The sequence below is a fragment of the Amaranthus tricolor genome, chromosome 2 (genome assembly GCF_026212465.1).
Source record: "Amaranthus tricolor cultivar Red isolate AtriRed21 chromosome 2, ASM2621246v1, whole genome shotgun sequence".
NCBI classification, from domain to species: Eukaryota; Viridiplantae; Streptophyta; class Magnoliopsida; order Caryophyllales; family Amaranthaceae; genus Amaranthus; species Amaranthus tricolor.
In genome coordinates, this window is record NC_080048.1 from 6,403,924 (window position 1) to 6,415,985 (window position 12,062).

At 44.0% G+C, this 12,062-nt stretch overlaps 1 protein-coding gene across 1 annotated transcript; it reads left to right on the plus strand.

The window, feature by feature from the left end:
* Window positions 1-3,911: 3,911 nt before the first annotated feature.
* Window positions 3,912-5,624, plus strand: LOC130805451 (uncharacterized). Its single transcript, XM_057670225.1, has 4 exons — window positions 3,912-4,250; window positions 4,338-4,670; window positions 4,779-5,126; window positions 5,397-5,624. Exons 1-4 carry the CDS (start codon window positions 3,912-3,914, stop codon window positions 5,622-5,624), a joined length of 1,248 nt encoding a protein of 415 aa, XP_057526208.1.
* Window positions 5,625-12,062: the final 6,438 nt, after the last annotated feature.

Consider the following 12,062-nt stretch of genomic DNA (forward strand, 5'->3'; position numbering starts at 1 on the left):
CCCGACTAAGAGACTCGTCGTAATCAGTATCATCGTCACCTGAGCCGACCGTATGACTATGTAGGCTACTTTGGCGCTCAAAGCGACTACGCACTTGCTCTAAGGTACTTGAACGTTGGGCCTGACTATGTATGGCCGCTTGTTCTTGCCTTGCTCGCCTTGCAGATCCCGTAACCCCCCTCTCATGGGGATCACCTCTCAGTAAAGTAGGCCTAGATCTATTGCCGCTTAATAAACCTCTAAAAAACCCTTTTCCTTTACCTTGATTTCCAGCCATTTACTAGAATTTTCATAATTTAAATTAAGACAACATTTTAAATTACTTAAAATCAAATAAATTAAAAACAAGCAACACGTAAAATATTTCACATTTACAAACAATTAAACAATTATTATATTCATAAATATTTAAACAACTCAAATTTAATAAATTAATTACACTAAACAAATTCATTACAATAAAAAAAAAAAAAAATTGAAAAACCGGTCGCACGAACCGGTCGCACAAAATGTGCGACTGTACAGTCGCACATTTTGTGCGACCGGTTTCAATTTTTTTTTTTCTTTTTCGAATACGTAAATCAATAACTACTTCTTACAATAACATTATCATAATACATATTATTACAACATTAACTAACAACAAACTCTTTCAAAAATTTAAAAAAAAAAAAAAAAAAAAAAAAAAATGGATTCGGCACAGTCGCACAAAACGTGCGCCTGTACAGTCGCACGTTTTGTGCGACTGTGCCGAATCCATTTCTTTTTTTTTTTTTTCCTTCGATTGATTTAAAAAAAAACTTACCTCGAATTTTTGTTGACGATTTCGATTCCAAAGTTTTAGCTCCGCTTAATTTTATGTGAAGAATTTGATTTTATGGAAGTGATGAAAGTGTTATTGAGTGGATTTGAAGTGTTTTTATAGAAGTTATAAGCTTAGTGGCATTTTCGTAATTTAAATTTCAGGGGTAAAGTCGTAATTTCATTCGAGGGGGGGTGGCGATAAAATGAAAATGGTAGCGACAAATAAGAAATGGGATTTTTTATCACAACGTCACACATAGCATTATGGGAGAGAATAATATGACAAGCGTTTTCCTTTAGAAATATTTAACTAAATATGTATGTGTTGTACAATTTTATCTATTTTTCTGACATGTTTTTATAAGAATGATTTGTCTATATAATGAAAGTAAAGAAAAAGAAATTCCTACTTTGATGCTCATTAAAATTTTTTTGTCAAACTAGCGTTCATGTAAGTAAGGTTTGAAACTAAGTTATTTTATTTTTTGTTTGGAACTTTCAAATCTCAATGTGAGCTAAAATAATTGTTGGAATTTTTTTTTTGAGGAATTGAAGATTATTTGAAAATATCTTCGATTTGTAATAAAAAATTAAAAATCCCTTCTCTTGATATTCTTATAGGTAGTTACAAATACTTGATGCATTTGAGACTGGATCGATCTGAGTAAACTAACAATAAAAAATAAAGAAGAAAAGTTATAATGAACATTTGGATATAATATTATTGTTGGACATTGATTTATTTTTAGAAAAATTTGTTAATAACAATTTTAACAATGTCTCATCAATTCAAAATAATTCTTAGTATTGGTTAACTCAAAATTATCTTTTCAAAATGCTCTCGATTGTTATAGTAGAAAAATAATTTGGATTATTTTGAGAATATAACTCCATTAATATAGATTATTTTGAGTTAATTACTACTATGAATTGTTTAAAGTAGATAAATAATAATTGATATTTTTGTCAAATTTCCTTGTTTTTATTTAGAACAACTTTTTTTTTTATAAAATAAATAAATATATGAATTGGTTAACATCGTCCTAAATATTTTATGATGCGTAACAAAGGCTGGATATGGACTTTGTGACGCAAAGATTAATGTTGTTCCACAACTTCAATCAATGACACACTCACAATCCCCAATCAATCCCCAAACAGACGCTCAGGCACACAAAACATACAAAGAAAAGACTTCTTGTTTTTCTGATGGTGGTGACTGATGAACGCTGCCACCCTTGTATGATCTTCCTACGATAAGCCCAATGCAAGGACTTCCAGGCCTTGATTGCAAGGTGCCCTTAGGATTCAAAACCACTCCGTAGTTTATCTTCCCTCCGGCCAGAAGTTGCTCCACAACCTCCGTGAAGAAGTTTGCAAACAAACTTCAAACTCAGAAAATCCTTTTCTGAAAATACTTCAAGTATTATTGAGATCAAAACAATATTCATCGTGTTATTACAATGAGGGCCTAAGGACATATTTTTATTTTTTTATTTTGAATAAAAGACAAATGATTAATACCTAGAGTATACAAATACAAGATTTATGTACTAATTTTAGCTAACAAAATTAAATATTATATTATTATGTATAAAGTGTCACAACTATTAATAATACATTTTACAATAAACCATAAATAATATTAAAATATCTAAAAGATATTTTATAAAAATTCGAAAGGAAAGATATACTTTTTCTATATAAAAAATAAGTACTGTCATGGTACTGTTTTTTAATTAATTTATTTATTTAATAATTAGTATCATATTACCAAAATACCCTTTGACTTTTTCCGTTGACCTTGACTTTCGGTCAATGGGCTTTTTGTTGAATGTCCCATCCTCCTTGGATGGCCCATGAGCTACTCCCTTCCAGATGCCCTAATTTCCTTCCAGAATAATAAACCACCTGTTTGACTCAACTTCCCACTCACCCACATTCTTTGATAATCCTTCTTCCAAGGTAGATAACTGCCCACTATCTTCCACTTTCCTTCATAACCACCAGCTGCTGCCCATTACTCCCATGATCTTCCACCTTCCCTCTCTGAAGTAACTTCCTCCTTCAAACATTATAAATAGGGACAACCATCAGAGGGGAGAGGACATCTGAAACAGCTTTCCTAGTATCCTTGCTTACACTACTTCCTTAGCCTTCCCAACCACTAGCACTAGCACTAGCAATCCCAATCCCGACCTTCCTTCTTGCATTCATTCTACAATCTGTCATTCATTAATTTCCGATTTACGTTCTGACTTGAGCGTCGGAGGGGTTTTCCGGGAGATCACCCCCCGGACAAGGCTAACGTGTTGTGTTGCAGGAATTCGGGTCGCTTCCTCTCATAAGTCGCTTCTCTTGATCACACTTCTACTTATCTCCAGGTATTTCAAGTGTATCCCACTTCCCCGTCTCCTCACCGAAACAGTTTGGCGCCGTCTGTGGGGAAAGTACAAGAAGTCATAGCTCCCAAGAAGAACCCGACTCAAACCGCCACCGTGCATAGCACAGATACAGACACTTCAGCGGGTCACGCTAATAATCCGGCCGTGACTCGCCGTGATCTGGACATGCTAGCGCGAAATCTCACGGCCGCGTTCTCTGAACAACTCCGCGCCGTCATAAACAATACCTCTACTCAACAACGAGTACTGGAAGACATGGCGAACCAAATAAAGAACTTAGAGGAACGAATCGAGCCCCGTCAAGAGATACCAAAATCTCATGAATCTCAAGATGGGAACTCGAGGACTTCCCATTCCAGTAGACGCAATAAAAATAGGCGGGAAAGGTCCAGAACTTACCCGCACCATTGCAAGACAGATACACGAGATGGCAAATCCAAAACCGCCACTCCAGACGCCCGAACCTTCATAGAGAGCAAAAAGCGAGAGACGTCTGAGAGCGTCCAATCCCTGTTAGATAAAAGAAGGGAGGAAAGGAAGAAGGCACAACTCGCCGGGTCTAGCCGTCCCCTCACTCCCACCTCCATGCCGCGGAATGAGGTCGACAAGAGTGTCCTTCCTGAAGAGCCCATATCATTAGTCTCTCCCCTGGCCAGGGAGATACTGAATACTCCCAATCCTAGGAAAATAAAGGTACCGAACATGGCTGCTTTCGATGGCACGTCATGCCCGCAGGAGCACCTGACGGCGTATAAGAATCTTATGTTGTTGTATACCACCAACTCATCGTTATGGTGTAAGTTCTTTCCAACTACCCTTACAGGAGTAGCTTTAACGTGGTACATCTCCCTTCCCGGAGGAAGCATCCACAACTTTGCCCAGCTAGAGGGCAAGTTCTTGGGCCACTTTATAGCCTCAAGAAGGCAGGAGAAATCAAACTTCCACCTGCTTAGTGTCACTCAATTGGAAGGAGAGTCCATATCCTCATATCTTAAGAAGTTCCATGAGGCAGTGCTGGAAGTGACTGATCTGGAGGAGTCGGTTGCCCTAAACGCCCTAATCAACGGAATGAAGGCCCAACGGCTGAAGTTCCAGTTGGTTGAAAGTCAAGTAAAGACGTATGCAGAGGCCATGAAACAATGCCAAAGTTATGTCACGGCGTCAGAGATATGTCAAGCACATGATCCGAAAAGGCGAAAATTTGAGAAAAAAGATGTCGGGCCCCCCCATCAATCCTCACGAAGGAGGGAGGAGCATTCTTCGAGGAGAGAGAAGAATTACATGCCGCGTCATCCTACGCCGCCGTCTGATATGGGACCTCCACGAGCCCGACACGTATATGTTACAGAAGGAGAAACTAGGACGCGGAATCTGGGAGATGGAGGGAACGACCCCATGTTCAATCGAAACAGGAGGGACATCTTCTTCACTGTTCGAGATCAGTTGTCAGCTCCACCTCCAGTTACCACCCCCTCTGATAGGCGCAACTATAATCTGTGGTGTGATTATCACAAAGAGCACGGCCATACTCTGGCACAATGCCGCGAACTAAAGCGCATCTTGCATCAGTTGGCTAACGAGGGAAAACTGTCCAGGTTCCTCAACAGGAGAGATTATGATGCTGGAAGAGAAGGGGAAAGGAGGCCATGGCAACAGAAACGCCGATCCCCCAAGAGGAACGAAGCCAGACGCGAAAGTTCCGACACTCAAGGAACTATCAACATGATTTTTGGGGGATACACTGAGGAATATCCCACTATCCGCGCGGCAAAAAACAGCGTCCACACTTTGCTGAAAGGACCTCCCATGGCCGCATCTAAGGGACCGGTCATGAAGTTCGATGCCACGACCTCCCAACCGCTGCAACAACCCCATACCGATCCCCTGGTGGTCACTCTTAAAATCGGGCAAATGAAAGTCAGACGGGTGCTGGTAGATACGGGAAGCACGGCTGATCTTATTACAATGGAGTGCTTGAGAAAGATGAAGTTCGAGGAAAAGCACTTGCAACCCCTAGACAAACCACTGATTGGGTTTGGAGGGAGTCAAGTCATTCCGTTGGGCACGATCATTCTCCCCGTACGGGTAGGGGAGAGAAGTGAAAGCCGGACCATGCCCATACGGTTCACAGTGGTAGATCTCAACTTCCCCTACAATGCTATCATGGGGCTCCCACTCATTAATAAGATCAAGGCAGCAATCTTTCCCCATCAACTCTTGCTGCAATTCGAGACAGATAATGGACAAGTTGGCATTCTCAAGGGAGACCAAGTGACGGCTCGCCAATGCCTCGTCAACACCCTGAAGCGCGGGTCCTCCGAGACACCTGCAAAAAGAAAAAGGGAAGACAATGTCCCAGCTGTCATGAGCGTGTACAAGGAAAATCTCAGCACACATAGTGGCCACCATTGCTGAGTTCCGCGACGTCTTTGCTTTTTGCACGGAAGAAATGCCTGGCATCCCTACCAGTGTCGCGTATCATAAACTTGACATCAAACCAGGCTATAAACCCATAAAACAAAAGCTACGACATCAAGGAAGAGAGCGGACTGAGGCCGCCAAGGAGGAAGTCGAGAAGTTGTTGAGAGCCGGATTTATTAAAGAATGCAAATACTCTGAGTGGCTATCCAACGTTGTCCTGGTGAAAAAACCGAATGGCAAGTGGAGGATGTGCGTCGACTTCACGGACCTGAATAAGGCGTGCCCTAAAGACGATTACCCACTTCCAAAGATAGATCATCTGGTGGATTCTACAGCAGGCCATGCATTATTAAGCTTCATGGATACCAATGCCGGCTATCATCAGATTCCGTTGGCAATTGAAGACCAACCTTACACGGCCTTCATTACCAGCATGGGAGTCTATTGCTACAAGGTTATGCCCTTCGGATTAAAAAACGCGGGGGCAACTTATCAAAGGATGGTCAACAAGGTCTTCCAATCTCAGATTGGACGGAATTTAGAAGTATATGTAGATGACATGATCACAAAAAGCAAACAAGCAAGTCAGCACGCCGCAGACTTACGAGAGACGTTCCTTACCCTTCGAAAGCACCAAATGAAACTCAATCCTGACAAGTGTGTGTTTGGAGTTACCGGAGGGAAGTGCCTTGGCTTCCTGGTAAACGAGCGAGGCATTGAAGCAAATCCTGATAAGATCCGGGCTATACAGAACATGAGATCCCCCACCTCAGTAAAAGAAGTACAAAAGCTCACGGGGTGCGTGGCTGCTCTTGGAAGATTCCTTTCCAAGTCCGCGGATAAATGTTCACCCTTCTTTAAAACAATAAAACAACAGAAGTTCGAGTGGACAGCAGAAGCAGAAGAGTCCTTCCGCCAACTTAAAGATCACCTGTCCACCTTGCCAAAACTAGTTTCGCCCATCAAAGGGGAGAAGCTTGTCCTATATGTCTCTGTCTCCGAATATTCGTTATCCGGAGTACTAGTAGCGGAAAGGGAAAAGAAACAGCTTCCTATATACTATATAAGTCATGCATTCCGTGGCTCGGAGGGAAACTACGGTGAGGTCGAAAAAGTCATATTCGCAATCGTCATGGCAAGCAGGAAATTGAAGCCCTACTTTCAATCCCACCAAGTCATCGTCCGGACTGATCAACCTTTGAAAAAGATTCTGGAAGGGAAAAACAAGTCAAGCCGCGTCACAGATTGGGCAAACCAGCTGGCGGATTTCGGCATCGAATATGAGCCTCGAACGGCAATCAAAGCCCAAGCTCTGGCTGACTTCATTGCTGAAAGCACTCTCCCCTATCATCCTGAACCCAATCAGGAATGGAAGTTGTATGTAGATGGGTCCTCTACCCAATCAGCAAGTGGGGCTGGACTCCTCATTGTGTCTTCCGCCGGGGTCCGTATAGAAAGGGCGGTCAGGTTCGAGTTCGCAGCATCCAACAACGAGGCCGAATATGAAGCATTATTGATGGGACTGAGAATTTGCTACGAAACGGGAGCCAAAAAATTGTCCGCTTTCTCTGACTCCCAATTGATTGTTGGACAAGTGAACGGGGAATTCGAAGCTAAAGATGACAGCATGAAAATGTACCTGCAGCAAGTAAAGGAATTTGTTCAAAAATTCGACAAGTTCACTTTGGAGCACATTCCAAGATCCCAGAACGCCAAAGCTGATTCCCTGGCAAAGCTTGCCAGCTCAGCAGAAACATCCGCGGCTCGAGACATAATCTGGGAAGTGCTTCCTAACCCCAGCATCAACTTCATGGTCGATACCATCGACAAATCAGAAACATGGATGGAGCCATACATCGAATATTTGCGGAATCAGACGCTTCCCCAAGATGAATGTCAGGCCAAAATGCTCCGGAAGAAAGCCAGATGGTTCGAACTCCACGAAGGAACGCTCTACAAGAAGTCATATACACACCCCCTCCTGAAATGCGTATCCCCTGAAGAAGGAAACTATATCCTCCGCGAAATACACGAAGGTGGATGCGGTATACACCAAGGAGTACGGACTGTCATTGGGAAAGTCCTTAGAAGTGGATATTATTGGCCCTCACTCCGAGAAGACGCGGAGTATTTGATCAAAAGATGTCCTGAATGTCAGTACCACTCAAAGATAGGAAGGAAGCCATCTAACTACTTGACCGTCATGCAAGCTGTCCTGCCTTTCGACAAGTGGGGCATGGACCTCCTTGGCCCCTTCCCTCCGGCAAAAGGGCAACGCAGATTCATCATTGTGGCCATTGATTATTTCACAAAATATGTAGAAGCGGAAGCCCTTAGCTCAATCACGGACAAACAAGTCTGTCAGTTTATATGGAGGAATATCATCACAAGGTACGGCATCCCCCGGGTGATCATAACAGATAATGGAAGGCAGTTCGTCAGCAAGAACACCATCGAGTACTGCGACAAGTTTAACATCCAAATCAGATTCAGTTCAGTATCCAGGCCGCAAACTAATGGTCAAGTAGAGTCCGCGAACAAAGAGATCCTGAATGGCATTAAGAAGAAGATAGAGGGGGTCAAAGGTAATTGGGATGAAGAACTACCAGGCATCTTATGGGCAAGTCGAACAACCATCAAAGACGCAACGGGGCATACACCTTTCTCTTTAGTATACGGATCTGAAGCCGTGCTCCCAGTTGAAATAGGCGTACCCTCTACAAGGGTCACCTACTACTCACACGACGAAAATGAGGAAGGAAAAAGAGCAAACTTAGATCTGCTGCCAGAGACAAGAGGAAACGCACTGCTGAGATCAATAGCACAAAAACAAAAGATGATCCGTAGCTTCAATCGCCACGTCAAAACCAGACGCATTCAAATTGGTGATTTAGTCCTCCGAAAAATAGAAGCTACGGGAAAGATCGTGGAGAAAGGAAAGTTAGGGGCCAACTGGGACGGACCTTTCAGAGTCACCCACGTCGTCAAACCAGGAACCTTCGAACTAGAAGACATGAAAGGGAAAAAACTACCCCGACCATGGAATGGAGACCATTTGAAAAAATTCTTCATTTAATAAAATTTGCAAGGGGCAATCAACAAGCATCAGCATAAACAGCCTCATCAGGGACAGACTCATCAGTACCAATCCGCAACTACAGTCATTCCGCAACATACAGCCTCATCAGGGACAGACTCATCAGTACCAATCCGCAACTACAGTCATTCCGCAACATAATTGCGTTGTAATTCAAAATTACTTCAATCATCGCTTGTATCCTTAACAATCATTAATAAACAGGTTTTATTTTCAGATTATCCGGCTCTTATGTTCGCAAATGTTTGGTAAAATTCTTTTGCAAATCTTATTAAATCAGTAATATCCATAAGTCGGACCCTTGAGAGGGGTCCCATTATCAAATTATTTTGTCACTAACGAACTTGTGATACCTATAAGTCGGACCCTTAGGATAGGGTTCCAAGACCAAAAATCACTTGAAGTATCTGACATCCGTTCGTAACATCGATAAGTCGGACCCCCAGTTTGGGGTCCCTAGAGTTCAAAATATTCTAAGTTTTCACAATGATGTTTCCCAACCGGGACATCGATAAGTCGGACCCCCAGTTTGGGGTCCCTAGAGTTCAAAATATTCTAAGTTTTCACAATGATGTTTCCCAACCGGGACATCGATAAGTCGGACCCCCAGTTTGGGGTCCCTAGAGTTCAAAATATTCTAAGTTTTCACAATGATGTTTCCCAACCGGGACATCGATAAGTCGGACCCCCAATTTGGGGTCCCTAGAGTTCAAAATATTCTAAGTTTTCACAATGATGTTTCCCAACCGGGACATCGATAAGTCGGACCCCCAGTTTGGGGACCCTAAAATTCAAAATATTCCAAATGATGTTTCCCAACCGGGACATCGATAAGTCGAACCCCCAGTTTGGGGTCCCTGAGTTCAAAAGAAGGTCCCAAGTCTCCCACTAAGGTAACCCGCAAACGGGACATTGACAAGTCGGACCCCCTTACTGGGGTCTAAAAAGCTGAAAATATTCCAAGTACAAATTTCCTTGATGTCGCCTGCGCGTGACATCGAAAAGTCACGTCCTCAAAGTAATATTCCGCGGCCTCAGAAGAGAGAAGCCACGGCTCAACGAATAAAAGCATAGATACCACGAATAAACTCCATAATCAAGGATATGCACATCAAAATATTCAAAATACAGAGTTGAATGTTTGCAAAAATCAAATTACAAAATTGCAAGACTATACATCTTCCAAAAAAGCCTCGACGTCTTGATCCGGCAGCAGAGGAGGCTCGATCCTTCCCTCTTCAAGACTGGGAGTGAAGCTTACATAATCTTCAACGTTAAACGGCTCCACCCCGATCTCGGACAGCTCTCGGGACAAGCCCTGGAGGTTCCTACCTTCGTCTATAATAAGATTCGATAGATCAAGGCACAAAACCTCCAGGTTGGAGAGCGTTAAGTTTTCCGGGACATCTGACGCCGGAGGAGAGGAGAGAGCCAGCTGATCCAAGTCGAGACATAAAGCCTCCCTCTCAGCCTCAGCATCCATCCTTTCGGACCAGGCTCTCCTTTCATCCGCATCCCAAGCAGCGTCGACCAGTACCGCCGACTCCCCGTCCAAGACAGGAGCAAGGTTGGACAAGGCTTCACTTCCCTTCTGATCAGCAGTTTGCTGAAGGGAGGTGAAATCCATGCCCAACTCTGCGGCAGCCAAACGATACTTTTCGTCACTAATCAGGGTTCCGGCTCTCACCATCTCCGCCGTCAGATCTCCAAGAAACTTCGACGCTTCCGGCTCATCCGAAAGAAGCCAATCTCGAGCCATCCGGGCCTTCCTGGTTAAGCACAATTTATACACCTTAGCCGCGGATAGGATCATCTTGAAGTGGGCAGAATCAGTCGATACTTGCTGCATAAGTTGCTGGTTCTGATGAACGAGCTTGGCATGGGTATCCATCAGCAAGCCGACTTCATGGCCGAGGCTCGCAGACCTGGTGGAAGCAGCATCTAAATTCTCGACGGTCTGGTCCAGCTGCTTCCTTGCCCTTTCCCGCCATTGTTCGGTCCTGACCAAGCGCTCTTTCAGCTCAGAACACTTGGCCAGTTTCTCTTTTAGGCCCGGCAAGTCCTCCCGCAATTTTGATAATTCGTCATTCAGCTCCTCACAGCGGGAGGTAAGGGCGGCCATGGTTTCCTGGTCTGCGGCACTTTGACGGTTTGCGTCGAGCTCAAAAGCCAACCGTATGAACGCCTGCAAAGGAACGGCAACTAAGGAAATCCGGAAACCAAGTAATCACACCACTAAGTATAAAAAATCATTACCTCTGCCGCCGAAGCTTGTGCCTGACGCACCCTATCACGGGGGGGCATGGATTCTAGTAGGTCGACGTCCACCTTGCTGATTAAGTTGGACGTCGCCCTGTTAAAACGAACAATTAAGCCCTTATGCCCCAACTCCGGAAAAGGTGTCTCGTGCCGAAAAGGGGAAACTTCCCGACGACGATAAACCTCAGCGAACTGCGATGAGGGAGCCGCGGAAGACTCCCCCACCTTCTCCTTCCCCTTGTTCGAAGCTGGCTGTGGAGAGTTCGAAGGGGGCGACGCCTCCTCATCAACCGACCTTATGCAGAGAGGTACGGCCGTAGGGATCTTACCCATAGAAGGCCTCTTGGCCGTGCCCTCCTTGTGGGAAGAAGAATCCCGCTTCCTCTTCTTCTTCCCACTCTTTTTCATCCCCCTTGTCTGTGGAGGAATCACCCTCTCAGATTCATCGGGGATGTGAATTTGTTTTCTCTCTTCGAGAAGTCGGAGAGCCTCTTGCTCTGAGGGCACGTCCTCCAGACCCTTCTCTACAGTCGCCGAGTCCTACAAAAGAAAAAGTTAGGAAGAATCAACAGAAACCTTTCATAACGAAGAATTTTGTGAAGTTATACCTTCGGAGGAAGGGGAAGAGGCTTATCCTCGGGTCGCTGGATGGCCCCTTGAGCAAGTCTTAGAACGCTGAATTTCTTCATCAGCTCCGGACTCTTTGCTCGAAGATTCTCCTTGGCTATCCCTGTAAAAATCGCGAGTTAGAAACAGTTAAACATGTCATAAGAAAAGGAAGAAACCCGGCAATTCTTACTCCGATCGATAGCCAAGCTGATGCCGAATGATGAGAGGAGGTTCTCGTTCTCCAACTCAGGGCGACCGGGTATCCAATTAAGTTGGACGTTCATTGGTTTCCTTCCCAATTGAACGTCCATCTTTGCGTATTCAATGATCACCGCGTCACTAAAAGAACACTGCGGGATCCCATTATTAAAACCCGCGAGGTTGGGTTTAATATCAAAAGAGGTCTTGATATTCCATCCCTCTGAGTTATATAAAAATGCAAATTTCGTCCTATACCCCTTCTGGTT